Here is a 27,645-nt window from a genome sequence, read left to right as displayed (position 1 = left end):
CCTAAAAATTTAATTCAAATTTCAAAAGTATTTATTCTCAGACTTATTTATCTGTAATAATAACTAAAACCATAGCAATTATTGTGCAATTAAACATCCCAATTTGACATGCAAACTGTGATCACGAAAGTACCCACGTCGAGAAACAAATATAATACCGCCTATTTGTTAATTACGCTTTTGCCCTTATCCGGAGTACTACTGCACGAAAGGATTCGTTTCCGAGAAATATGGTGAGAGTTGTGGGGGAGAAGTGAAAAATGTGCACCCCCCCCCCCACCCGCCACAGAGCAGAGGGAGGAGGTTTCCGTCCGGAAGAAAAGCCGTTGGAAGGAAAATTTATTAAAAACACCTTATGTTTTATTTTTATTTAATATGTTAAAAACACTCATTCAACTTTATCTTCACCGTCGGAGATGGCGTAGTTTTGAGGGGGTGGAATGATAAAATATCATAAAAATGAGTTGGAAGTTAGGAAGTATTCAGATGGACAGCTAACGGTCAGGTACAAGAGTAACTTGCTTGGTGAGCAAGATGTCTCCATTAGACTCTTGACTAAAAACTAAACTCAATTTAGTCTAATTTCCGATTTGTTTAATGTCTTCCTTTCCTCTTTACTACCACCCAAAAGCTTGGCCCATCTAATTAATTATTTATACCCCCTCCTCTCCCTCCCTCTCCCTCTCACTTGCTTCAAGCTAAGCCCCTCTGCGGCATTTCGTCGAACGCCGAGATGGATTCCGGCGAGATACATAGGATCGGCAGCATGAGGAGGGATAGCTCCATCTGGAGAAGAGGAGACGATGTGTTCTCGAGGTCGTCCAGGGACGAGGACGACGAGGAGGCATTGACGTGGGCCGCGCTGGAGAAACTGCCCACGTATGATAGGGTGAGGCGAGGGATACTTACCATGGCCCAGGGGGAGCAGAAGGAGGTGGATGTGGAGAAGCTCGGGTTCGGGGAGAAGCAGGCGTTGATCGAGAGATTGGTGCTGGTGGCCGACGAGGATAACGAGAGGTTCTTGTTGAAGATGAAGGACCGGATTGATCGGTAAAAGTTGGATCCTTTTTAACCTTTTTTTTTTGGGTAGAATTTGGATGTATTTCTATATGTTTTGGTCTTTTTGGTAGGGTTGGAATCGACTTGCCTACGATCGAAGTGCGTTTTGAGCATCTTAGCATCGGAGCGGATACATACGTAGGGAACAGGGGATTGCCCACTGTTCTTAATTCGTTTACTAATACTCTCGAGGTAGTCATAAGAGCAAAAATTCAGTACGCAATTAAAAAGAAAGAAAGAAGGAAATAAAATTTTGGGTATTAATCTGCCTTATTTGCTTGAACAAGGCCCTTGCAAATGTTCTCCATATATTACCGAGCAGGAAGAGACCAATGCCAATCCTTCACGACGTCAGTGGAATCATCAAGCCCCGCAGGTAATGATGAGCTAACTGCTTGTTGGAAATTTTTCTTAACCAGTTTGATGAATTGTGTTTGATTCTATTATAATTGCTACTTTTAGGATGACTTTGCTACTAGGGCCACCAGGATCGGGGAAGACCACATTGTTGTTGGCCCTGGCTGGAAAGCTAGACTCTGATCTGAAGGTTGCAGTTTCCACTTATCGGTATCAACTTTTTCTAGTTTGCATATAGAATTTTGATGCTAAGGGAGTTTTTTTTTTTTTTTTTTTGTGGAAAAATATACAGTTTTCGGGCACTGTGACCTATAACGGTCACGGAATGGACGAGTTTGTTGCTCAGAGAACAGCTGCATATATCAGTCAATATGATCTCCATATAGGGGAGATGACAGTGAGGGAAACCTTAGCTTTCTCTGCTAGGTGCCAGGGTGTTGGTACTCGTTACGGTAAGCCTTGCCCGTCGATTATGCTATTTAAGTGCAAATTGTTGCAAAATCTGATTGAATGCTCAATGATACATGATTTGCTATGACATGCAGAAATGCTTACTGAGTTGTCAAGAAGGGAGAAGGCGGCAAATATCAAGCCAGACCCTGACATTGATGTCTTCATGAAGGTGCTATGCAAATTCTAAACTAGAAATCCATCTTTTGTACCTATCTCGTCAAGATCACAGTCTATTGATGTCTAAACTTTCCTTCATTTCATTCCTCTAGGCATCTGCAATGGGAGGACAGGAAGCAAATGTAGTCACAGATTATATATTGAAGGTACATTATGCAACCAACTGGTACGCTAATTTTGATTGAAGATATTTGGAGAACATGATTGATTCTTTTATACTCATGGCAGATCTTAGGACTAGAAATATGTGCTGACACATTGGTAGGAGATGAAATGTTGAGAGGTATATCTGGTGGGCAAAGGAAGCGTGTCACTACAGGTACAGGAATTGATAAGATGATATTTCAGATCAACATCCTTTTGCTTAGTGCCTTTTGTATTGAGAAATCTTATGTTTCTGTTATCTGAGTATCTGGGTCTTCAATTTCAATTTCGCGTGATATAGGTGAGATGCTTGTCGGACCTGCAAGAGCGCTATTCATGGATGAGATATCCACCGGGCTGGACAGCTCCACGACTTTCCAGATAGTGAACTCCCTCAGGCAATCAATTCATATTCTTAACGGGACAGCTCTTATCTCTTTGCTCCAGCCTGCGCCAGAGACATATGATCTTTTCGATGATATTATTCTTCTCTCCGATGGTCAAGTTGTGTACCAAGGCCCTCGGGAGTATGTGCTTGAGTTCTTCGAGTCGATGGGATTCAAATGCCCCGAGAGGAAGGGGGTTGCTGACTTTTTGCAAGAGGTAGGCTTATCACAAGGATTTCCTTTATTATTTGTCCAATATTAACCTTCCCTTTTGGATCTTCTGGTGTTGATATTGCGCTATTTCAATGATGATATTGTGTTGGTATTGCACTATTTCAATGGTGATATTGAATCTGTGTTCACATTCAAAGGTGACATCAAGAAAAGATCAACAGCAGTATTGGGCACGCCACGATGAACCTTACAGGTATGTCCCTGTAAGGGAATTTTCAGAGACGTTTCGTTCGTTCCACACCGGGCAGGCTATAGGAAATAAACTTGCTGTTCCCTATGATAAGAGCAAGAGCCATCCTGCTGCTCTGACAACTTCGAGATATGGTGTTGGCAAGAGAGAATTATTGAAAGCTAACATTGACAGAGAAATTTTACTGATGAAGAGGAACTCATTTGTCTATGTCTTCAAGGCAACTCAGGTCAGATATCTTTGTCACTATTATGTGCTCATTTTTTATTAGCTAGTGTCGATGTATCAACTTCTGTCAATTTCTTATGGCAGCTCACCATTCTGGCATTCATAGCAATGACTGTCTTCATGCGTACAAATATGCACCGTGATAATGTAACAGATGGAGGAATCTATATGGGTGCCCTCTTCTTTGCAATAATAATAATCATGTTTAATGGGTTCTCAGAACTTGCCATGACAATTTTTAAGCTTCCTGTTTTCTTCAAGCAAAGAGATCTTCTGTTTTATCCTGCATGGGCATACACATTGCCATCATGGATTTTGAAGATTCCCATAACATTTGGGGAAGTAGCAGTCTGGGTGTTTTTGACATACTATGTGATCGGATTTGATCCAAATGTAGGCAGGTGAGAAACAACAAAAATTTTGATACCGTCACTTTTCATAAAATCTGTCTTCCCATTCTGTATCTTTCTTTCTTTGCCTTTTTTCTTTGAGAAAATTCCACCATTTGTAAACCGTAGCATATTATCATGTTCACAGGCTTTTTAAGCAATATCTGCTGCTCCTAGCTGTCAATCAGGTGGCATCTTCACTCTTCCGGTTCATCGGTGGACTAGGCAGAGACATGATCGTGGCAAATACGTTTGGTTCGTTTGCGCTGCTGATTCTTTTGGTGCTGGGTGGATTTATTCTCGATAGAAGTATGCACTAATGACTTGCTACTATTTATGAATTATGAGATTTGCCTTTGCGAAAACAGATCTGCTAATGTATTTGGACAAGTCCTGCTACCTGCAACTGCAATGAGCATTCTATTACTTCTTCTATTATAACGCCAATTCACTAGTCTTTTTCTCCCAACAGATGATGTGAAGAAGTGGTGGATATGGGGCTACTGGATCTCACCTCTGATGTATGCACAGAATGCTATTGCAGTAAATGAATTTCTGGGGCATAGTTGGAGTAAAGTAAGGATATGACATTTTGTATATGACAAAGAATTAAAAGCTTGATAGATGATTTAGCTAATTTTTCTTTTTATGTTCTGCCACAGGTAAATGGAACAGAATCATTAGGAGTGAGTGTATTGAAGTCTCGGGGAGTTTTTCCTGAAGCAAAATGGTATTGGATTGGCTTTGGTGCTCTAATCGGATACATATTCTTATTTAATGCTCTGTTTACACTGGCTCTCGTCTATCTCAGTCGTGAGTATACTTCTCAAAAATGACTTATTGTAAACAAGTCGAATGCCTTACGAATCATAATAGAAAGCTCTGAAGTTTAGAACTATATTGCTGAGTTCACTGTTTCCATGCTTGCAGCATTTGGTAAATCTCAACCAGTTATGTCGGAAGAGACATTAAAGGAAAAACATGCAAATTTAACAGGTGAAGTTTTAGAAGGATCATCTAGAGGAAGGAAGTCAAGTCGATCTGTTTCTAAAAGTACGTCTTGTTTTTCTCATTAAAGATAGTTCTCCTGATGTGTACCCATCTGATCACAAGTTTTATGGATTCAGAAAGCACTGCTGAGGTGAGGAAAACTAATAGTTCATCGAGTTCCATAAACGATGTTGTGAATTCTAGTCCAAGCAAGAAAGGAATGGTCCTTCCATTTGTACCACTCTCCCTTACCTTCGAGAATGTAAGATACTCTGTTGACATGCCACAGGTAATTTATTTCGATGGACAAATTATTTTTGGAGTAATGCCATCTTATATACATATTTGGTCCAATTAACTGTTGAGCTTTGGTGAACTTGCAGGAAATGAAAGCACAAGGTGTGACAGAAGATCGATTGGAACTCCTTAAGGGTGTCAATGGGTCTTTCAGGCCTGGAGTGCTTACAGCTCTGATGGGCGTAAGTGGAGCAGGTAAGACGACATTGATGGATGTGTTGGCCGGGAGAAAAACAGGTGGATATATAGAGGGAAATATTACCATATCGGGCTATCCAAAAAACCAAGAAACTTTTGCTCGTATATCAGGATATTGTGAGCAGAATGATATCCACTCTCCACATGTGACAGTTCACGAATCTCTTGTATTCTCTGCATGGCTTCGACTACCTCATGAGGTTAATAAAGAAACAAGAGAGGTTAGTATGATAAGTACCAAAAAACTATCAATGTACAGTCTGATTTGATGAGTGTTCTCTGATCTTTCATAATGATCACAGATGTTCATTCAAGAGGTAATGGAGCTTGTAGAGCTCACATCACTCAGTGGTGCACTTGTTGGATTGCCTGGAGTGAATGGTTTATCGACCGAGCAACGAAAAAGGTTAACTATTGCGGTGGAACTCGTTGCTAATCCTTCAATTATTTTCATGGATGAACCGACCTCTGGACTTGATGCACGGGCTGCAGCAATTGTCATGAGGACTGTGAGAAACACTGTGAACACTGGGAGAACAGTTGTTTGCACTATTCACCAGCCAAGTATTGATATTTTTGAAGCTTTTGATGAGGTGAGTGGATGTTGCGCTTGTAGGTGTTCACCTCTTGTTTTGAAGCTAAATCACTTGTAGAAGCTCATGGATACACCTTTAATACCTTCTATTGTTGGTCACAGCTATTCTTAATGAAGCGAGGAGGAGAAGAGATATATGTAGGTCCATTAGGGCGTCATTCTTCCAAACTGATTGAATACTTTGAGGTAAGACAAAGAAGCACAAAATTTCGCTTTTTCGTAAGTTTCTTTCAAAATTACTACTAAGAATCACTTCTTATTTATTTTCCTCAGGCAATTAATGGTGTCAGTAAGGTTAAGGATGGCTATAATCCAGCAACATGGATGTTGGAAGTGACTACATTGTCACAGGAAGAGATGCTAGGGGTTAATTTCAGCGAAGTATATAAGAACTCTGGACTATATCAGTGAGTAAACCTACCTATCCTTCCTATCCTGCATAAGAGATTGCTAGTCTTCAGTAATTCATAACTGCACATCGTATTGCAGGAGGAATAAGAGTTTGATAAAGGAACTAAGTATGCCCCCTCCAGGTTCAAGTGATCTCTACTTCCCAACTCAATACTCACAATCTTTCTACACACAATGCATGGCTTGCTTATGGAAGCAAAACCTGTCGTATTGGAGGAATCCTCCATATACTGCAGTGAGGTTCTTTTTCACAACTATTATAGCATTGTTATTCGGAACTATATTCTGGGACCTTGGCACGAAAAGGTAAACCTTTACTGAAATGTATTGAACCTTCTCCAAGATATTACTTCAGTTTTGGTCAGAAAGTATTCAAGTGCATTCTTAAAATTCCTTTTGCAGGAAGCAACGACAAGATTTGTTCAATGCCATGGGATCTATGTATGCTGCAGTTCTGTTCATAGGGGTGCAAAATTGTTCATCTGTTCAGCCAGTTGTGGCTGTTGAACGGACCGTCTTTTACAGAGAAAGAGCGGCTGGCATGTATTCAGCTCTGCCATACGCATTTGGACAAGTAATCAGTCTGGCCTTCGACCCATTGCTATCTAATTTTATTAATTGTTTCCAGAGATAAAAGAAAGTAAATAGTCTATAACTATAGTCTTATAGATCGATGATCTTATCATCATGTGTCATTTGCAGGTTGCAATTGAGCTTCCATATATCTTGGTTCAGGCTGTGATATATGGAGTGATAGTCTATGCAATGATTGGATTTGAATGGACTGTGGCGAAGTTCTTCTGGTACTTGTTCTTCATGTACTTCACCCTACTATACTTCACATACTATGGAATGATGGCAGTAGGCTTGACACCCAACTACAATATAGCCTCAATAGTCTCCTCTGCATTTTACGGAATATGGAACCTTTTCTCTGGTTTTCTTATTCCGCGACCGGTGAGTACCGATGCTTCACTTGGTTCTTTCTTTGTTCTCACTTTGTTCTTCTTCTAAAGATATCTCCTTTTTTTTTTCTACAGAAAATTCCTGTTTGGTGGAGGTGGTATTATTGGATATGCCCAGTTGCATGGACCTTATATGGACTGGTTGCTTCCCAGTTTGGAGACATAGAAGATACATTTGATACTGGCGAGTCTGTAGCTGATTTTGTGAGGAGCTACTTTGGCTTCAAACACAGCTTCTTGGGAGTGGTGGCAGTGGTGACTGTTGCATTTACTGTGCTCTTCGCTTTCCTATTTGGGTTTTCAATCAAGATGCTGAACTTCCAAAGAAGATAAAAAAAAAAATATTAACAATAAACGGCGGCGTTCTTGAATTTGAGTACAAATATACTGGAAACAAGAGTTGTTATTAGTATGTCCCAGTTAGGGGAGTTAATAGTTCAGTGAATTTGTAATTTATATACAGATAGGCCATGATATTTGTAAAGTATCTTTTGCATTTGAATTTTAGGTGAGATTTACTTTGACACAATTACAAATGTACTGGAGGTGTAGCTACTAATATAAGGTGAGATTTACTTCCACATCTGAATGGACGAGTTTTCTATGGACTTTAAACAGGTTTTTTCTTCTTCGTGACAGCTGCGGACTAATAAATTCAGGCCACTTTCCGGCAAAACGCAGTGCATTTGAATTGTCTGAACACCAGTCAGGTATGTCACGTTACATTTTGGTCAAGATGCAGACTTGTGAGAAACCCCCAATCTTCTTCATTGGACACACACGATTGCATTATTCCCAGTCTATAATAATTTGATAGGTTGTTACTAGAGAATTGATCAAAGAGGAGAATAATAGTATTCAACTTAATTAAGTGCCATCTTTATCATTATATTACGTTCGTCGTTTTGTGCGTTTATATATCTTTGATACAAACTAAAGGAGTGCATTTATTAAAGAGTCACCAATGGAGTTCTACCCCCAATCTTCTTCATAGGATCAAAAGGGGGGAAAAAAAAAACTTGTTTCTTAAAAGACTAGCCCTCTATAATATATAATTTAGATAATTAAATTAAGTCTTATAAGAAAGATTCGAGAGGGTTCATGTATAACACTTTTAAGTAAAAATGAATCAAATATCAACAGAAAAATCGAACCTATAAATTCTATCCGAAGCTAGTAGGATTCAAATAAATACCAACCCATCTCATAATTTTTTTATACAAGTAACATAGAAACTGGGACTTAAAATCTCCACCTCTCAAGCTCTCACCAATACGAGCTCCTGAATAATAATTCAAACTTTTAGCCTGCGACTAAGGATGACATCTGAAATGCATCTAAGTCTTTGGTCGCGAGTGATAAATTCTCTTGGAAAAATAATAAAGTTTTGGTACTTTGATTTGGTAGGCATGCAGACATGCGGAATGCAGTCAGAAAATTCAAACTGAAACACTAACTCAACTCCATTACGACAATTTGTTATAACGCTTTACAATTTGTATATGAGTCCAAGTGATAGCATATTTAATTGGTCATATATTTGACACTCAACTACAACTAATGTATTTTCTTTATAATAAAATAAGCTCAACTTTTTTTTTTCCTTGTGGACCCGTCCTAGTAGATATTAAAGTCGATAATTAATAAATTTTATTTATCGAGCACTATATACATATGATTTAGATGTGTTCTAAAATTTGTGATGATATTACCTGCTCATAATCTATTAAAAAAGCATACCATTTTCTAAACGTAATTTTTAAAAATTTAGACTTTTAGCCCCCTACAAAATATTCTCGACTATTTCATCGTGGTACTTATTAACATGCAAACTATAATTACCAAAATACCCACTTCTAGAAACAAAAATACTGGTGGAGTAGGAGGAAAGAAGGAAATAAATGTCCATTTATTGGTAATACTAGAAGTATCACATGAAAGGTTTGTTTCCGAGAAATATTGGCTAAGTTTTAGGGGAGAAGCGAAAAAAAGTCCCCTACAAGCGAAATATTTCCGCAAAAATGAGAGATTTCTATTCTCACTTAACCTACGTCAGAGAGCATTATAATTTAATTAGGAGGATTAAGCTCAGGGGCACCGGATAATATTTAAATAAAGAATAACCTAAGAAATTCTTGAGATTAAAGAATCTCAACTCAGCCTACACGTTTCATCGGTACAAATAATTCAAGATATGACTTTAAGAATCTACAAAGGTAGGAAAATAAAAAATCACTCACAAACATAAGTTAAAGAAAAAAAAAACCTTTAACATCCTAAATATGAAACAACACAAAATAAAATAAAACAGTTAAAGATTACCAAGAAATACGACCCCTGTATCTAGACAATATTAGGAGATCGATAGAAACACGGACACCGGCAAGCACATACTACTTCTATAAACGGGTTCCGAACTCTTGTCCCCCATCTAGAGAGGCCTCGATCATCCGATATGACAGTAAGGCCTGCAGGCAGAAGAACACCGTTGAGCAAAATAGAGTCTATGATGGCAAAAGCAAATGCAAATCAACTACAATAGGAGTGAGAGAGGTGCGAAGGGTAACTTGTGAAATATGCCAAAATAATGATCACAATATTATTTTCACGAGCAACAAACTTAACAAACTCGATCAAGTGAAGCAGAGACTTCTAATTTCCAACCATTCCACACTCGATCAGCTACTGGGATTAAATACTCTCACAATTTTGACACAAAACTTCGATTGAAGACTTAAAACTCGTGTGGTATGTCAAATTTGGACCAAGTCGTCTTCTGGATGAATGCAATTTGAACTTTGTTGATCACCCACCTTGGTTAGTCATTGGTCAACTTGAAAGCATAGCATCTTTCTAGATGTTCAACGTGGCGAAATTATATATATATATATATATATACATACATAAATATTGCAATGTTTTCGTTCCACTAAGGAAGCTTCTCTCCTATGCCTGCAATTAATTGAAACCAAGAGACCAAGATATGCCAACACATTTTGGATTGGATTGGAATGCTCTATCCTTTTGAGAACTTTGACTCGATTAATTTAGAACGAAGCAGCCAACTAACTTCTAGATGGGGGTATTTTGGGACTTTCACACACTATGGCCATATCTAGCTGGGCATCTGATTTGACTCTCAAGAATTTTGTTTGGGGGGGGGGGGACCAATATTTTTAATCTATCTAGAAATGCTCTGTGAATATTATTATATATTATAGTAAATATTATACATATAGAAAAGGATTTCTATATATATATATATATATATATTAATATTAGAAGCTTTTTTAATATGAGGATAAGATCTAAATTGCAGCACGAGGCACTATTCGCCTTTTTTTTATTACTCCTGAGCCAAACATTGGGTGTCCTTTATAAATTTTATATGAATATAAATATATATATATATATATACTCTTAATAATTAAATTATAAAATCCCCTGTATGTTATTATTGTCATTATGAATTAAATACTTCCCGATGAAGCTTCCTCTCGCACCAATCACATGCACAATATTCTCCAAAGAGAACAAGATAAAGGAGCTTTCCCACCTCTTTGGTCCGTATAGAAAAAAAAAAAGAATAGGCATTTTTCAAAAGCCCACCTATATTATTGACTTATTTACCATCTCCCTTTCTAGATAATTTGCTTAAAGACACATCTAGGGAGTCCCTTATAATAAACTAATTATACGGGGGGCTGATATGATAAAATAAAGTTCGTAGGTGGACCAAATTATCATGACCGGCGGCGATTTTAAGAGCCTAAATAAAATATCATGACATGAATTAATCGACAAGCATATCGATATCATTCTATCCACAAAAGTCATCATACCAGATAACTAATTTATACTTTCCTACTATTTTTTTAACCTTTTTTCTACCACCCCGTGACAAAAGATCATAAGTTGACCAATCCTCGACGGAGAATTTTCGCTGCCATATAGATTTGGTCTAAGTCTAACTCTTAACTCATTTTTCTAGAAGAAAAGGAAATTATTATACCCTTCTTGAAAAAAATTATGTATTTATTGAGGAAAGATGCAAAATAAAAATATTCAAAACATAGGGCGGTAGAATGTAAAAAAGGATTTGAAGGCAAATCATAGGGCTTTTACAATTTAATTACATTTAATTTATAATAACAAAATGTGCATTAACCGTAAAAAAATCCCCCAGGTTATTTTGTATTCGGAAAAAAAGTCGGGTCAACTATATCTCGGCCTAACGTTTCTCCAACCTTTTTTCCCCTCAGGACTCTTCCGAGAAAGTGGCTTTCGCTAACGGACGCAAGAAACGATCAACACTTTCATTTTGTCGTACAGACGAAATGGGGAGTATACTTAGAACCAACCAATGGGTCTCCACTTCCACCGATACAATTGGATTATAACTCCACGGATGTCCTCGAGGCTATGGCGTACCGTTGTTGACCGGTCATCAACACATGCGCTATTCTACTTTCCCTGTCTTCCAGAAAGTCCAATGCGGACTTCCCTCTTTCCCTCCATTTAAAAACCCCCTCCCCTCCCCTTAGTTAGATAGCAGCAATCGAACAAACCCAGCTCATTGGGTTCCCAAGGCTTATACTTTTCAAGAATCCTCTTGGGTTTCGCTTCTCTCCTTTTCTTTTTTACTTTTTCGTTGGTTTAATTCGAGTGTTTGATTCCGAAAGAAGAGCGTGGCGCTGAAGGTGGTCTCAGAATGGAGTCGGCGGATGCCTATGGATTTCGTAGTACGAGGCTGAATAGCTCGTCGATCTTTAGGCGAGGAGATGAGATCTTCTCGAGATCTTCGCGGGACGAAGACGACGAGGAGGCGCTGAAGTGGGCGGCGCTTGAGAAGCTTCCGACGTACAGCAGGGTGCGGAAGGGGATCCTGATCGACGAGGGAGAGAGGAAGGAGATCGATATCGATGACCTCGGGTTCCAGGAGAAGAAGAAGTTGTTGGAGAGGTTGGTTAGAGTCGCGGAGGAGGATAACGAGAAGTTTCTATTGAAGCTTAAGGATCGGATCGATCGGTAGGAAGAACAGCAAATTTTTTTTTTCCCTTTTGCTGTTTCGTATTATGATCTTATCTTGCGAAGTTTCGAGAATTGCTACTGAAATGCATATATTTCAGAGTTGGACTTGATTTCCCGACGATCGAAGTGCGTTACGAGCACCTTAACATCGATGCGCAAGCTCACATCGGAAACAGAGGCTTGCCGACCTTCTTGAATTCGACACTCAATACCCTAGAGGTACTTTATTTGGTAGATCCATAGTTTTTATTGCTGATCGTTACGTGGTCGGTATCCAATTCTGAGGTGGCTTGGCTCGATCGTTTTTTGATTCAGGCCTTAGCAAACATGCTCCATATCTTGCCGAACAAGAAGATACCCGTAAACATCCTACATGACGTTAGCGGAATCATCAAACCAAGGAGGTAGGAGAAGATCATTTCAAATTGCTACAAAAGTTGATTGGTTTTGATCCAGATAGATAGTATGTTCTTAACTCATACCATGTTGTGCTCGCAATCTCAGGATGACATTGCTCTTAGGCCCACCAGGTTCAGGGAAGACCACACTGTTGTTGGCTCTTGCTGGAAAACTTGACTCTGATCTGAAGGTCAAAAAACTTATAAACTTATACTGGATTTTTCTTTTGGTTTTCCTTCAAAACTTTGTCTGCTGTGTTCTCTTAAGTTGAAACTGATGCAACGACTTTCCTTTTCTCTAATATAAACAGGTCACAGGAAATGTAACGTACAATGGCCATGGGATGAATGAGTTTGTGCCTCAGAGAACGGCAGCCTATATCAGTCAGTATGATCTCCACATAGCAGAGATGACAGTGCGAGAAACCTTGGCTTTCTCTGCCAGAGTCCAGGGAGTGGGTACTAGATATGGTAAGTACCAATTGATCAGTGAATTAGTTTATATGTGCTGCAAAATCTGAAGACAAGTAATTAACTTGGCAATGGAATGTGTTATTAGATATGTTAACTGAGCTATCTAGAAGGGAGAAGGCTGCAAATATCAAGCCAGACCCAGATATTGATGTCTACATGAAGGTGAGTTTAGATTTATGTTCTATTAGTTTTCCTTTCTTAGATGTACAAGTGTAGGATCTATTTTGAGACATTGATGTGGCATTGAAAGTGAATTGATTCATTAAAGGCTATTTGTTCATTGTCTTAATGGAACTTACGTTGCAGGCAGCTTCAGTGGATCAGGAAACAAACATAATTACTGATTATATACTCAAGGTATTGCATCTCTAACAGATACTGATGTGCTCATTCACGGACTTACTGAGGAAACCATGTTTAAAAGTTACCCTCTTCTTACTCCTTGACAGATTTTGGGATTAGATATATGTGCTGATACATTAGTAGGAGATGAAATGATAAGAGGTATCTCTGGAGGACAAAGAAAGCGTGTCACAACAGGTAGATTAACTCTATGATCTCCATCTTTTCTTCACTTGTGATCGGGTCTGTTAATTTTTCCTTGGATGCTATCTCTAGCTTGTGCTGAATTTCTGGTTGTAAATGCATTGAACAGGCGAGATGATTGTCGGGCCTGCAAGAGCACTTTTCATGGATGAAATATCTACTGGTCTGGACAGCTCTACGACATTTCAGATAGTGAAATCTCTGAGGCAGACGGCTCATATTCTAGCTGGAACAGCTGTGATATCCTTGCTGCAGCCAGCACCGGAGACATATGAACTTTTCGATGATATAATTCTTCTCTCAGACGGGCAGGTCGTGTATCAAGGTCCCCGTGAACATGTGCTTGAATTCTTCGAATCCATGGGTTTCAAATGCCCTGAGAGGAAAGGTGCAGCTGACTTTTTACAGGAAGTAAGTTAGACAACAAAAGGTTTCTCAGTTCAAATTTATACTTAATAGAAAGAAAATTTTCATCACTATTTTTGTGTCTTGCAGGTGACATCAAGGAAAGATCAGCACCAGTATTGGGTACGTGATGACGTACCATACAGATACGTTCCTGTCAGGGAATTTTCAGAGGCATTTAAGTCATTCCATGTCGGTCAGAAACTTGGAAGAGAGCTTTCTGTCCCATTTGACAGGAGCAAGAGCCACCCTGCTGCTCTGGCCACATCAGCATATGGTATCAGCAAGAAGGAACTACTAAAAGCTTGCACAAGCAGAGAATTTTTACTGATGAAAAGGAACTCGTTCGTGTATTTTTTTAGGGCATTTCAGGTAACCAATCTGATCTATACAAAATCAAATGCTTGATTATATTGATAAGTGGCTATCCTTTATTATCCGCTATAATTGATAACCAATCTGATCTCTGATTGCAGCTCTCCGTGTTGACGATCCTTGCAATGACAGTCTTCTTGAGGACCCGCATGCACCACCAGACAATTAATAATGGAACAATTTACATGGGCGCACTCTTCTTCTTAGTAACTCTTCACATGTTCAATGGCTTCTCTGAGCTTGCCATGGCTACAATAAAGCTCCCCGTTTTCTTCAAGCAAAGAGACTACTATTTTTTCCCTGCATGGGCTTATTCTTTACCAACATGGCTTCTGAAGGTTCCTGTATCTTGCATTGAAGCTGCCGTCACAGTATTCTTGAATTACTATGTCATTGGATTTGATCCAAGTGTAGGAAGGTGAGATTGTGATCCATGCCGCAGATAAGTCCTACTTATGTAGTTTTCATACTTCCATCAGAACTAATTATAATATGCTCGTGTAACAGGCTATTTAAGCAATATTTGCTCCTACTGGTGCTCAATCAGATGGCTGCTGGAGTCTTCAGGTTAATTGCAGCATTAGGCAGGACCTTGGTTATTGCAAATACAATAGCATCCTTCGCACTCTTGGTGATGCTAGTGCTTGGTGGATTCATCCTGTCACATCGTAAGATATCAACAAACTCCAGTCATTCTCTTCTTTGAACTGGGTCTCTACCTTACCAAAACCACTTGGCTTGCTCATTTTTTAACCATCTACTATTAAAATCAATGCAGACGATGTGAAGAAATGGTGGATATGGGGTTACTGGAGCTCACCCCTTACATATGCTCAGAATGCACTCTCAGTAAATGAGTTCCTTGGGGGGAATTGGAGACATGTAAGGCAATTTTACCGGTAACATAGAAACAAATCATCCTAAGAAAGTATATCATCTCATCCTCATCACTGAAACTCTTTTGCAGAATGCTCCTAACTCGACAGAATCACTTGGGATAGCTGTCTTGAAGTCCCGTGGAATGTTTACTGAAGCAAACTGGTATTGGATTGGTGCTGGTGCACTGTTAGGATATGTCATTCTCTTCAATGGTTTATTCACCCTGGCTCTAGCCTATCTAAATCGTGAGTGTTGATTGATCACATTATTAAATTGACTGATGCATGCCAAATTCTTGTGGTTAAGCTGTGAAAAGTTATTACAAGTTTACCGTAGTTATGAACCATTCCTTCAAATGCATGCAGCACTTGGGAAATCTAAGACAGCTGTAACTGAAGAGGCTCTGAAGGAAAAACATACAAATATTACAGGGGAGCTTCTTGAACAGCCAAACAAGGGAAGCTCCAGGGGCGGTAAGCCTAATATATGCCTTCAATAAATAGTTACTATCAGGAAACTCCATCCAAACACTGCAAGGAGTTATTAGTAGAATATCTTCTAAATGCTATAATTATATGTATAGGAAATGCTGGTAATTCTGACGGCACGACCTCATCAAGAACAGCTACAGCTATTGATTCTAGTGAGAGTAAGAAAGGAATGGTCCTTCCATTTGCTCCACTTTCAGTTACTTTCGATGATATGAGATACTCCGTAGACATGCCAGCGGTAACACTCTCATGCAACTTAACAAGTAAAACTGCACGGCATAAAAATTCAATATTTCTGATAAATTTAATATTTCAGGAAATGAAAGCACAAGGCGTGACAGAGGATAGGCTACTGCTTCTGAAAGGTGTTAGCGGATCCTTCAGGCCAGGGGTTCTTACAGCATTAATGGGTGTAAGTGGAGCTGGTAAGACAACGCTAATGGATGTACTGGCTGGGAGGAAAACTGGAGGATATGTAGAGGGAAGCATCATGATTTCTGGCTATCCCAAAAAACAAGAAACTTTTGCTCGCATAGCTGGATACTGTGAACAAAATGACATCCACTCTCCAAATGTCACAGTTTACGAATCTCTAGCCTATTCTGCATGGCTTCGGTTACCTCCTGAAGTCAATGTTGAAACAAGAAAGGTTTGTTTGTTAAAAAGCAGTAGTGATAACCATTGATTCGTCTATCAGTCTTTACATTAACAAATGAAGCAATTCTTTAACAGATGTTCATTGAAGAGGTCATGGAACTAGTAGAGCTGAAACCATTGAGAGGAGCTCTAGTTGGATTACCTGGTGTAAGTGGGCTATCAACTGAACAACGTAAGCGATTGACTATTGCAGTGGAGCTTGTGGCTAACCCATCTATAATATTCATGGATGAGCCAACCTCCGGGCTCGATGCAAGAGCTGCAGCAATTGTTATGAGGACCGTGAGGAACACCGTTGACACTGGGAGAACTGTAGTGTGCACTATTCATCAGCCTAGCATTGACATTTTTGAAGCTTTTGATGAGGTCAGAGAGTTTGACATTTTACTTTCTTTTTTCAATCTATTGCACTATTAGATAGCATGATGCTCATGTCTTTCACTATCATCACAGCTCTTTTTAATGAAGAGAGGTGGAGAGGAGATATATGTTGGCCCATTGGGACACCATTCATCCGAGCTAATCAATTACTTTGAGGTGAGGCAATCAATAATAGGCACTGAATGATCTCGACTGGTCTTTTCACTTTTGGATACCCAAATTCTGGTTGGTAACACAGAGTTTGTTTGCTTTTATAGGGAATTAGAGGGGTTAGCAAGATCAAAGATGGCTACAATCCTGCAACATGGATGCTGGAAGTGACATCATTGGCACAAGAGGATATATTGGGGGTCAACTTTACTGAAGTCTACAAGAACTCAGATCTGTTTCAGTGAGTGATTTGATACTTGTTCACCTTAGGCAGAAATCTACTCATTTCTATGGCTAACTTCTTATACATTACTGCAATGCAGGAGAAATAAAGCATTGATTAAGGAATTGAGCACGCCCCCTCCTGGTTCCAGTGATCTTTACTTCTCAACGCAATATTCACAATCCTTCATTACTCAATGCATGGCTTGCTTATGGAAACAACACTTGTCATATTGGAGGAATCCTCCATACACCGTTGTCCGATTCTTCTTCTCTCTAGCCGTCGCTTTGATGTTCGGCTCAATATTTTGGCGCCTTGGAAAGAAAACGTAAGCCATTCTAATCTTAAAGAGCTAATTTGTCATTCTTAGTTTTTATGTTCTGCCGTAGCATGAAGCTAACCACTTACAAATGCAATAATTTGATACAGGGATAACCAACAGGACTTGTTCAATGCAATGGGCTCAATGTATGCAGCTGTTCTCTTCATGGGGGTTTCGTACTCCACCTCCGTTCAGCCAGTCGTAGCTATTGAACGGACAGTCTTTTACAGAGAAAGAGCAGCAGGAATGTATTCAGCACTGCCATATGCATTTGGGCAGGTAATCAATCATCTTTCACCGTCATAACAGAGCCACTAATTGAACTTCTTGGACTTGCATACTCAACTATTCATATTCCTCCTGAAATTTTCTAAGATCATTTCCAATTACATATTTGCAGGTTACAATTGAGCTTCCCTATGTCCTTGCTCAATCTTTGATTTACGGGGTTATAGTATATTCCATGATTGACTTTGAATGGACTGCCAAAAAGTTCTGTTGGTATATATTCTTCATGTACTTCACACTGCTTTATTTCACATATTATGGAATGATGGCAGTAGGCTTGACTCCCAACTACAATATAGCCTCAATAGTCTCCGCTGCATTTTATGGAGTATGGAACCTTTTCTCTGGATTCCTCATCCCACGACCTGTAAGTATTTTGCTTTATCTGTTCATTCGCGCTGGAGACTTTCTTGAAAACATCACCAGCTAACTCTATTTTCAATTTTTGCTTCTCTCCAGAAAATGCCTGTATGGTGGAGATGGTATTCTTGGGGATGCCCCGTCTCCTGGACGCTCTATGGATTGGTTGCTTCTCAGTTTGGAGACTCACAACATATAATGGATACTGGTGAGACTGTGTCTGAATTCGTCAGGAGCTACTTTGGATTCAAGCATGACTTCTTAGGAGTGGTCGCAGTTGTCATTGTTGCCTTTCCGGCTCTCTTCGCACTCCTCTTTGGGGTCTCAATCAAAGTACTCAACTTCCAAAGAAGATGATTCCTGAAGGAGTTCGCTGCAACTGATGCAATCGATGACTTGATATACCTCCTCCCTCATTTTGCCATTAAATGCATGGACTCGGCTTCTTATGAAGTTGAGGCAATTTCACATGCAAGGAATATAGTAAAAAACATGAATAAGTACGATTTTCATTATATGTATATGCTTTTATTTTCTTCTCTCTATTTTTTTTGTTGACAATTATGTATATCATAGATGATCAAGAGTGCTATAGAAATCGTGTTCATCCCAATAGTTGATATTCTTTCTCTCATGTAGTAGTGAACGATATAGAGGTTTCTCTGAGTTCTTTTGTATGAATTTACGATGAATAAAGATATGATTTACGATGAAGTCACTGTATTTAGTGCTACTATGATGTCTGGGGACTTTCTTCAAACGGTTGGAGTGTAATAAAACAGCAACTTTGTGGATGTTAAATAATTTCACCTACAACAACTACAAAACTTTATAAATTGGACTAAATATCATGTGTCTTTGAATAACTTATCCAGGAATTCTTTTATTCTTATCCAAGTTATTCTACCGCTATCGGCATCAAATACAAACAGGCCCATGAGATGGACCAAAATGCCCATAAGATGTCAATTTTCTGATAAGCCAGTACCTAACATAACTACCATATGGCCCTTATCCTCCTCCCCTACCTCTTCTCATGGCTTCTCTTCCTCTTTCCACCACTCCAAATCCTCCTAATTCCCCAATTAAACCCTTTGAATCCTTCAAAAAGTACCGATCTTCTGAAACCCATCTGCCCGGAAAGGTGAAAAGCTCTCAAATTTTGAGGAAATCGTATATTAATCGGATCTCCTCACTCTGCAAAGAAGGCCTTCTGCATGAAGCTTTCTCTGTTCTTACCCAAATGGAGCATGACGACCTTTACATAGGCCCGGAAGTCTATGGCGAGCTCTTGCAAGGGTGCCTCTACGATCGCCGCTTCTTCCTAGGTCAGCAAATTCACTCCCGGCTTCTCAAAAAAGGTTCCTTTTTCCACAAAAATGAGTATATAGAGACAAAACTTTTGATCTTTTATGCGAAGTGTGATTGCTTGGTTATAGCGGAGGATTTGTTCCTCCGGCAGCCTAAACCCAATGTTTTCTCCTGGGCTGCGATGATTGGAATGCACTGTAGACTTGGTTTCTACGGTAAAGCGTTAATGGATTTCTGCGAAATGTTGGAATCTGGCATTTTCCCGGACAATTTTGCTGTCCCTAATGCCTTGAAAGCAAGTTCTGCTCTGCAGTGGATAGGCTTTGGAAAAGGAATTCACGGATATGTGTGGAAAATGGGCTTTGCTAGTTGTGTCTATGTTTTGAGTGGTCTTGTAGATTTTTATGGGAAGTGTGGTGCTTTGGAGGATGCAAACAATTTGTTCGAGGAAATGCCAGAGAGAACTGTTATTAGCTGGAACTCGATGCTTGTGGGTTTTATGCACAATGGACTAAATGAGGAGGCAATGGAACTATTTTATGCTATGAGAACTGAAGGTGTCCATCCAACTCGTGTAAGCATCGCCAGTTTCCTTTCTGCATCAGCAAACCTAGGAGCTGTTGACGAAGGTAAACAAGGTCATGCAATTGCGGTATTAAGTGGTCTACAGCTTGATAACATCTTAGGAAGTTCTATCATAAACTTTTACTGTAAGATAGGATTGATTGAAGAGGCAGAGATAGTTTTTAATGAGATGGTTGAGAGGGATGTTGTGACTTGGAATTTGTTGATATCAGGCTATCTACAAGATGGACAAATTGATAAAGCATTGTACACTTGTTGTCAAATGAAGAGTCAGAATTTTAAGTTCGATTCTGTGACTTTAACATCTATTATTATGGCTTGTGCCAACTCTTGCAAGCTGGAACTTGGCAAAGTTGGGCATGGTTATTCAATTAGAAATGGTATTGAATCAGATACTGCAGTTGCTTGTAGTATCGTAGATTTGTATGCAAGTTGTGGTAGGATAGGCGATGCACGACAAGTATTTAGGGCTGCAATTACAAGAGATTTGGCACTATGGAATGCAATGATTTCTGCTTATGCACACTTTGGCATGTCCAGTGAGGCCTTGAAATTATTCTACCAGATGCAACTTGAGGGCGTACCTCCAAATGTGGTATCATGGAATTCGACAATTTTGGGTTTTCTACGGAATGGAAAGTTCTGTGAGGCCCAAGATATGTTCTCACAGATGCAACTCACTGGAGTGCGTCCAAATCTAACCACATGGGCTACACTAATTAGTGGTCTAGCTCAAAATGGATTTCTGTATGAAGCAATTAACCTGTATGGCCAGATGCAAGAAGAAGGTCGCAGACCTTGTTCTATGATCGTTGTAGGAGTGCTTTTGGCCTGTACAAATGCAGTAGCACTACATTATGGAATGGTTATACATGGACATATCATTAGACAGGGGCTCTTGTCATCTATTTCTGTTACAACATCTCTTATAGACATGTATGTTAAATGTGGGCAAGGAAATATAGCAGACTCCATTAAGTTTTGTTCCAACGAGCAACTTCTGTACAGTGCAGTAACATCTGATTCTGGATTGCAGCAAAAATAGCTCTTAATGCTGTAAGATGTGTCGATAAGGTATAGAGAAATATGGTCTTACTTTGCGTGGCTTGTGGACAACAAGCTGCTGTTTAGGCACAGTGAGAGAAGGTTGGTGCATCCTTACTGCATAGAAAGGACTGATGGCTTTGCCTGCACATTGTAATAATCTCAAGGAAGCAGTTAGAAGTCATATCAGCAAGGCACATAAACATGAGCCCTATATGTTAGAATCATACTTTCCTTATGTAACGAGTCACAGATACAATGCTTGCTGAGTCTTGTCAGTTTACCTATTAAAGTTCAACCTATGAGGACTCTGAACTTTTATGAGCACCTCCAAGGTAAGAAGGTACGAAATATCACTATGTCAGTACTTATTTGTAAGTGATCAATCTGAAAAGAATCTTGGATGCATATTTATTTCTAGGCAGAACTGCATGAATTCCAGAATATTTGTAGCAGATAATATACGGCACAGAAAGATAGCTATTTACAATTGAAATGTTTTTGCACTTGGAACTCGAGGATCTAAGCTGACATTTTCTGCACAAGGTAACACCATGCAGACAGTAACAACATCACTTATCAATCAATTTACTGAGATTGATATACAAAATAGTGAGGTTTCTGATGTTCGAAGAGCACTTCTACATGTGCTACTTTTTCCGTCATAACGCCAGAAGATATTTGAAGGGTAGAATTTGATCGATTAGCTTTGTTACAGAGGAGACCCCAGATGGAACTAGGCAAAAGTGCATCTTGTTGATTTAAAAAGGGAAAATGGTATTATTATGTTAAGAAAAAAGTGTATCTAGGATTTACACAATTACACAGCAATGTTTCCCAAGATTATTTCGATACATAGTGATTGCTCATTTGTAAAAAGTAAATGTATAGTTTTGCAATAGAATTTCTTAAGCTTAGCAACATGCTATGCTATCTGTACGTTTTGCAATAGAATTTCTTGAACTGGAACATATACATGAGTATGGATTTTAATCTGCTGGTCATTTCACACTTTCCTCTTATTATATTTCACTAAATGTTAGGTTGCTCTATCAGTCAACACTGCCTTCTTTAACTTCATCTTATCACTCCTTTTTTCTCTTCTTGCACCTCAAATTCTGTAAGGGGTTGTTAATAGTAAGTATATAAGAAATGTTGCTTTAATGTAGAAATTTCTTCTCCGTTCATCTTTATTTAGTATCAAGTGTTGTCATATCTTTTACGAATAATTACACTACAAGTTTTATATGCACTCATCTCATTTGTTTTTTTTCTAGGTACCTATTAGACTCACTACATTATGGAGAATCTCTTACACTCCTGACAATGTTGATGACAATGGAGAATCACTTTCCTATCGCCCCTCCTCTAAAATAAGAACAAAACGTCCTGGATAGTACTCACATATTATTTTTTTTATTAACGAGAAAATTCTAACGAGCAACTAATTAAACAGATATTCTATTTTTTTTTAATAATTAAGGAAGAAAAATTAAAAAAAATAGTCTATAATTAAAAAATAAAGTTCATAGTGTCTTATTATCTTTTACATCTGATGGATGTGTGATGATTTACAAATTTCCTGCGTCCGGTCTGCAGAGGATCGACGGCTGTAAGGAATGCATGCCAGGTGCTCGTAACTTTGCCTGACAGAAAGGGCGGGGGGTCCTTGGAGTGTTGGCGTGGGAACAAAGCGACATCTCCAGAGGTACGCTGAGCTGTTCTCACTTCGCTTTTTCTCCCCCTCTTTTGGAATCCCCAAACAAAAGAAAAGGGAGCTGAATTATTTATTATTTATTATTTATTATTTATGATATATATAAAGAACCACACCGTGGACACGAGCTGCCCAGCCTGGCCTACCCCACCAGCAAAGCACCACTGGAACTAACCCCTAAAAGAGAAATGAATTAATAAACTAATGCAGGAATATCCACTACGTTTTAATTGCCCTCAATTATATGTTCTTTTCCTAGTATTTTAAGAGGAGGTTTTGTTTCATGAATCATGATCCAATATGTGTACTATATAACCATTTAGATGCAAAGATAAAACGACAAGTCTAAACCTATATTTCACAAAAAAAAAGTCTTAACCTATATTTGTTGCATTATGGAGAAGATCATATAGTTCGTCGTACTCCTGCGTCGTTCCTATCTTAGAGAGAACGTTAGGAACGGGAATCTTTTCTTTTTTATCTTTCTGACTTCTAGTTTGTCCTCTTAGTTTCATATTATCTTTTTAGTTGGAGACATTGAGGGCTCCTAATAACTAAATAACAACTTATTATAGATTATAAATAAATAGAGAAATTATAAATAGTACACACTATATTTTAATTAGGTTTAATTACACTTTGTTTCTCTTTGATCCAGTTTTAAAATTATAAAAGCATACAATTACTCTATAGATATTTGTAAAACTATAACTAAACGCATATGCTAGTCTTCCGTGAATTAAAACTCACTTGTCAAACACGTAAACAATATGTTATTTTCATATAGGCAAAATTATTCTCATAAAAATGATAAAAATAATTTAAAATAATTTTGCATTCATCTCCTTCTTACAATGAACTACAAAAATTTCATTCTATCTCTCTACATCTTTCCCATAGTAGTAAGAAAAATGGTAGAAAATAGGATAAGAAAGAAAGGAGAAGAATGAATTTCTTCTAATAGGTAATAAGTAAGATTAGATAGGTAACTTTATATTATCGGCCAATAAATTATAATAATTTTATTCAAGAGAAATAAAAGATAATTTTAGAACATCCATTAACGAAGTCCAAGAGATTATAGTTTATATATATAATCTAACTAAATCAAATCATTAGACCAACTTAACCGTGGAATCCAAAAGAACTCTGATAAAACCATAATATAAGATTAACAAATTCAAAACTACTGTATAGTTTAGAGTGAGATAAAAGTCATTTGAAATTGACGAAACAGTGCTTATTTAGTTAAGACTTCAATTATGGTGTGACTTAATAATTTTAGCAAATAAGAGGTTTTATTTATAATATAATCAAAACGAAGGGTGTCTTTTGTAATTTTCGCTTGAAAATTAAGTTCTACCTCTACCCACCGACCACCGTCCACCGTCGATAAATTAACGCAGCTAATGGAATCTCTGACCCCCCCACGACTTCTCTAGTCTCTGTGATTTGACTGTAGCTTCTGCTCTTTCCTAGTAGTTTAAAAATTAACAACTATTTTATGCAACAACGACAACATAGAAGCAAAGACAAAAATAATCGAAGTAAAATCCAATTAAAAAGAAAAGGACGAAGAAGAAGAGAAAGAAAAGAATCCAACTAATAAATCTTACAACTTGTTGACAACTTTTCACCACCCCCATGAGCCATGGAGAACATCCCCCAACAAAACAATCAAGAATTAAAAATAAAAACAAAAAGAGAGAGAGACATGCACAAATCTTTCCGTTTTATTATTCGATTCTATCACGGCGTCGGAGCGGAAGGCGGGGTGGGCCCACCGGAGCCGCCGGCTTTGGAGGTGTCGTCGCCCTCGGCCGTCCGATTGACGATATCCTCCATCATGCGGACGACGTCGGCGATGTCGGGCCTGGCGTCGGGTACGAGGGCGACGCACGCCATGGCGATCTGGAGCAGCTGCACCATCTCCTCCTCGATGTTTTGGTACCTCATCAGCTCCACGTCGAACACCTCCGCCGTCCACTCCTCCCTCACCACCGACTGCACCCACCGCGGGAGGTCGATCCCCTCCTCCCCGAGCGACGCCTGGTTCGGCGCCTTCCCCGTGAGGAGCTCGAGGAGCAGCACGCCGAAGCTGTACACATCGGACTTCGGGGTGGGGCGACGGGTCTCGAGGACCTCCGGGGCGCGGTAGCCGGCGACGCGGCTGGGAGGGGCGGAAGAGCCAAAGAGAGGGGACAGGGAGAAGTCAGAGAGGGCGGAGGTGTCGAGGTCGGAGCGGAGGAGGACGTTGGAAGCCTTGATGTCGCCGTGGGCAAGGCGAGGCTCGGAGGAGTGGAGGTGAGCCAGGCCGCGGCCGGCTGCGAGGGCGATCCGGATCCGACTGTCCCAGTCCAGTGGACTTCGACCCGACCCGCGACTCCCTGCGTTTCTTTTAAATTCTCAAATCAATATTAAATATATAAAAAAAAAATCACAAGTAATAAAATTAATGCTCCATTTAAAAAGTTCCGTGTCATATTTATCCCAGAAATTGTTATAATTATGGGAGAAGAAAATAAGTTGAGTAATTGCTAAAGAGTGATAGGAGTGGCTGCAAAATTAATGATAAATATTGTCCTACTTATTCCTATCGCTCTCTGCTACTCTCTCTATCATTTTCTTCTGCGACAAACCTTGAATCGGACATAAAGCAGAAAAATTCTCGACGTCCCAATAAAGAAAGCAATGCGTGTGGAGAAAGAATCCTACTAGCTGACGACGGGACACATAGATGTTTTAAAACTTTTCAAAATAATTAGCGCGTCTCAAAGAAGTGGACAACGATGCCAGTCGCAGAGCAGGATGAGCAAAGTAGCCACTAACAAACACGACTAATCAATTACGTACCATAATTTCTGTAGCTAATTTGGGAGATCTTAAACAAATTTAACTCCAGGAGCCTCGAAGGCATGTCAGCCGGCCATTACACCGACGCAGTAACGCGGGAATATACCGTACAAAACTACGCTGTTTTCAACCTGTTCGATGAAAAGACACAACCACATGGACCACACCTTCGTTTTAGAATCCTCTTCCCGCAAGGCCACGCCGAATTATTGACTTACTCGACCAAAATAATACCCCCTCACGGACCACGCTCATAACCACAGCTGTTAACATTCTATTCTATCCTATCCTATCCTATCCTTAAGATAGAATTCTGAATAAACCACGGATAAGATGAAAAGAATAAGCAAATTCGATAAAAAATTACTAACTGACCGTGAAGTAGAGAAGAGAGGCTCCCGGCGGGGAGGTAGTCGAACACGAGGAGCTTCTCGTCTTTGGAATAGTAATAAGCGCGAACGGGCAATAGATTCTGGTGCTCGACTTGGCCCAAGAGCTCCATGTGCGTCTCGAACTCCCTCTTGGACGCGACCACGTCCTTGAGTCGCTTCACCACCACGGTTGTGCCCTCCTCGAGCACCGCTTTGTACGAAGTCCCCACGATTCCCTTCCCCAAAACCTCTGCGGACGCCCGCAGAAGGTCTTCCAGGTCGAAGCTATACCCTCCCCCTCTTCCCACGAAGACCAACTTGTTCCTCTCCGCCGCCGTCGCCCCGCCTGCTCCGCTCATCTCCTCCTTCGACGACGAGGTCATCCCGGTCTCCCCTGACCTCGTCCCGATGGCTGCGGTGGATTCTACTTTCGGCTCCTTTTCCTTCCTTTGCCGCCCTCTTCTTCGCCAAGCCAGGCAGAGAAAGATCGCCAAGATGAGGAAGAGGAGCAACGCGGCGGAACCGATCGCGATGCCGACAATGGCGCCGGTGGAGAGCTTCTTCTTCTTCTTCTCCGCTTTCCCAGCTGGATTTTGGACGGAACCAGGAGAAGGGACCGGAGATGGGAAGAACGGGTTACAAGGGGGAAGAGGATCACCGCATAGCGCGAGATTGCCCACAAATGAGGAGTCCGGGAAGCGAGACAAGGATTTGGGAATGGACCCATTAAGACTATTGTAAGAAACGTTGAAGCCGGCAAGGGAATCGATGCTAATACTCGGGAGACTACCCGAGAGCTTGTTCCGCTGGAGGAAGAGAGTCGTGAGACGGGAAATGTTGTTAATGGCGAAAGGGATCTCACCCGTGAGGTTATTCCCGGAGAGGTCGAGCCGCGAGAGGCGGCCGAGTCGGGCGAAGGAGGTGGGGATCGGACCCGACAAGAGGTTGTCCTGGAGGTAGAGCCCATGGAGGACGGAGAGGCCGGCGAGGTCATCGGGAATCGTGCCGGTGAGGCGATTGGAGCGGAGGGAGAGGACGCGGAGGGAGGAGAGGCTTCCCAAGGTGTTAGGAGGAATGGGGCCCAGGAGGCCGACGCCGGGGAGGTGGAGCTCGACGACGGCGGTGCGGTTGGGGTCGCACGTGACGCCGACCCAGTCGCACGCGGAGGCGGAGGTGTTCCATTGGATCCGGTTCTCGTGGGGTGTCTGGGTGATGAAGGAGAGGAGGGCCACACGGTCCTGGGTCGGTTCGGACAGCGCCAATTGAAGCGGAGAGGCGGAGAGGAAGAGGAAGAGGAGGAGGAGAGGGGAGAGAGAAGTGCCCATTTGGGGAAAGGAGGAGCTCAGGGGAAGTAGATGAGCAATTGGGTACTAGGAGGAGGAGGGCACTGTGAGAGGAACCGCCATCGGAGATTGCGAGAAGAGAGTGGTAGGTATCACGAGGAGATGGTTGGAAGAAAAAGAGCGGTGAGAGAGGTGAAACGCTTCGAGTCGCGGGGCTTTACTTTTGCTTATAACATTCCACGCGAGTAACCGTAAGGAAGAGGTGACCGGAAAACTTATAGTTAAAGTACAATTTAACCCTCCAATATCACTCTAAATTACTTTCATTCCTCTTTGTAAGTAGATTCTAAACAAATCAGGCATTTTTATCTATCTATTTAAGTTAGTCAAAAATTTTAATTCAATTTTTTAATAAAATATCGATGAAG

General features: G+C 40.2%; 4 protein-coding genes and 1 long non-coding RNA gene across 7 annotated transcripts; 3 read left to right on the top strand and 2 right to left on the bottom strand.

Annotated features, from left to right (window-relative positions):
- The first annotated feature begins 675 nt into the window (after window positions 1-675).
- On the top strand, window positions 676-7,662 carry LOC140797933 (ABC transporter G family member 36-like). The gene is made up of 24 exons (XM_073151639.1): window positions 676-1,050; window positions 1,131-1,251; window positions 1,347-1,435; window positions 1,522-1,606; window positions 1,709-1,868; window positions 1,962-2,038; window positions 2,139-2,192; window positions 2,275-2,365; window positions 2,492-2,793; window positions 2,948-3,229; window positions 3,313-3,629; window positions 3,766-3,926; window positions 4,090-4,193; window positions 4,280-4,430; window positions 4,548-4,670; window positions 4,745-4,896; window positions 4,991-5,323; window positions 5,405-5,695; window positions 5,800-5,883; window positions 5,971-6,104; window positions 6,187-6,414; window positions 6,511-6,682; window positions 6,811-7,065; window positions 7,149-7,662. Exons 1-24 carry the CDS (start codon window positions 734-736, stop codon window positions 7,404-7,406), a joined length of 4,341 nt encoding a protein of 1,446 aa, XP_073007740.1. The 5' UTR covers window positions 676-733; the 3' UTR covers window positions 7,407-7,662.
- A 1,694-nt stretch (window positions 7,663-9,356) lies between these two features.
- LOC140798067 (uncharacterized) lies at window positions 9,357-9,771 on the bottom strand. Its single transcript, XR_012110772.1, has 2 exons — window positions 9,641-9,771; window positions 9,357-9,541 (listed from the first exon to the last, which is right to left on the bottom strand). It is a non-coding gene; the product is annotated as an uncharacterized lncRNA (long non-coding RNA).
- Window positions 9,772-11,623: 1,852 nt separating this feature from the next.
- Window positions 11,624-18,767, top strand: LOC140797803 (ABC transporter G family member 44-like). The gene is made up of 24 exons (XM_073151467.1): window positions 11,624-12,101; window positions 12,203-12,323; window positions 12,420-12,508; window positions 12,609-12,693; window positions 12,814-12,973; window positions 13,062-13,138; window positions 13,283-13,333; window positions 13,426-13,516; window positions 13,632-13,933; window positions 14,018-14,299; window positions 14,404-14,720; window positions 14,810-14,970; window positions 15,081-15,184; window positions 15,270-15,426; window positions 15,547-15,654; window positions 15,765-15,910; window positions 15,989-16,321; window positions 16,405-16,695; window positions 16,783-16,866; window positions 16,968-17,101; window positions 17,184-17,411; window positions 17,513-17,684; window positions 17,806-18,060; window positions 18,153-18,767. The coding sequence occupies exons 1-24, from the start codon at window positions 11,785-11,787 to the stop codon at window positions 18,408-18,410; spliced, it is 4,323 nt and encodes a 1,440-aa protein (XP_073007568.1). The 5' UTR covers window positions 11,624-11,784; the 3' UTR covers window positions 18,411-18,767.
- A 272-nt stretch (window positions 18,768-19,039) lies between these two features.
- Window positions 19,040-25,304, top strand: LOC140797802 (pentatricopeptide repeat-containing protein At5g55740, chloroplastic). Of its 3 annotated transcripts, none has more exons than XM_073151465.1 (2): window positions 19,040-21,328; window positions 22,593-25,304. In XM_073151465.1, exon 1 carries the CDS (start codon window positions 19,090-19,092, stop codon window positions 20,992-20,994), a length of 1,905 nt encoding a protein of 634 aa, XP_073007566.1. In that variant the 5' UTR covers window positions 19,040-19,089; the 3' UTR covers window positions 20,995-21,328; window positions 22,593-25,304. The 3 variants fall into 3 exon arrangements, with proteins under 3 accessions (XP_073007566.1, XP_073007565.1, XP_073007567.1); XM_073151464.1 differs by having other exon boundaries at window positions 19,040-21,336; XM_073151466.1 differs by lacking the exon at window positions 22,593-25,304 and adding an exon at window positions 22,271-22,324.
- On the bottom strand, window positions 24,250-27,645 carry LOC140797801 (probable inactive receptor kinase At2g26730). Its single transcript, XM_073151462.1, has 2 exons — window positions 25,939-27,645; window positions 24,250-25,097 (listed from the first exon to the last, which is right to left on the bottom strand). The coding sequence occupies exons 1-2, from the start codon at window positions 27,257-27,259 to the stop codon at window positions 24,460-24,462; spliced, it is 1,959 nt and encodes a 652-aa protein (XP_073007563.1). The 5' UTR covers window positions 27,260-27,645; the 3' UTR covers window positions 24,250-24,459.

The sequence above is a fragment of the Typha latifolia genome, chromosome 11, assembly GCF_019914945.1.
Source record: "Typha latifolia isolate L0001 chromosome 11, TyphaL0001v2, whole genome shotgun sequence".
In the NCBI taxonomy this organism is placed as follows: Eukaryota; Viridiplantae; Streptophyta; class Magnoliopsida; order Poales; family Typhaceae; genus Typha; species Typha latifolia.
The sequence above is the reverse complement of the archived record's forward strand: the minus strand, read 5'-3'. Positions and strand labels throughout refer to the sequence as shown.

Excerpts from the sequence above, each read along its gene's own strand:
- LOC140797933 (XM_073151639.1), top strand. The coding sequence starts at position 734 with ATGGATTCCGGCGAGATACATAGGATCGGCAGCATGAGGAGGGATAGC. Across the intron at positions 2,794-2,947 it reads TTGCTGACTTTTTGCAAGAG|GTGACATCAAGAAAAGATCA; the intron begins GTAGGCTTATCA and ends TCACATTCAAAG. Across the intron at positions 6,683-6,810 it reads TGCCATACGCATTTGGACAA|GTTGCAATTGAGCTTCCATA; the intron begins GTAATCAGTCTG and ends TGTCATTTGCAG.
- LOC140797803 (XM_073151467.1), top strand. The coding sequence starts at position 11,785 with ATGGAGTCGGCGGATGCCTATGGATTTCGTAGTACGAGGCTGAATAGC. Across the intron at positions 13,934-14,017 it reads CAGCTGACTTTTTACAGGAA|GTGACATCAAGGAAAGATCA; the intron begins GTAAGTTAGACA and ends TGTGTCTTGCAG. Across the intron at positions 17,685-17,805 it reads TGCCATATGCATTTGGGCAG|GTTACAATTGAGCTTCCCTA; the intron begins GTAATCAATCAT and ends ACATATTTGCAG.
- LOC140797802 (XM_073151465.1), top strand. The coding sequence starts at position 19,090 with ATGGCTTCTCTTCCTCTTTCCACCACTCCAAATCCTCCTAATTCCCCA.
- LOC140797801 (XM_073151462.1), bottom strand. The coding sequence starts at position 27,259 with ATGGGCACTTCTCTCTCCCCTCTCCTCCTCCTCTTCCTCTTCCTCTCC. Across the intron at positions 25,098-25,938 it reads CCTCTCTTCTCTACTTCACG|GGAGTCGCGGGTCGGGTCGA; the intron begins GTCAGTTAGTAA and ends AAAGAAACGCAG.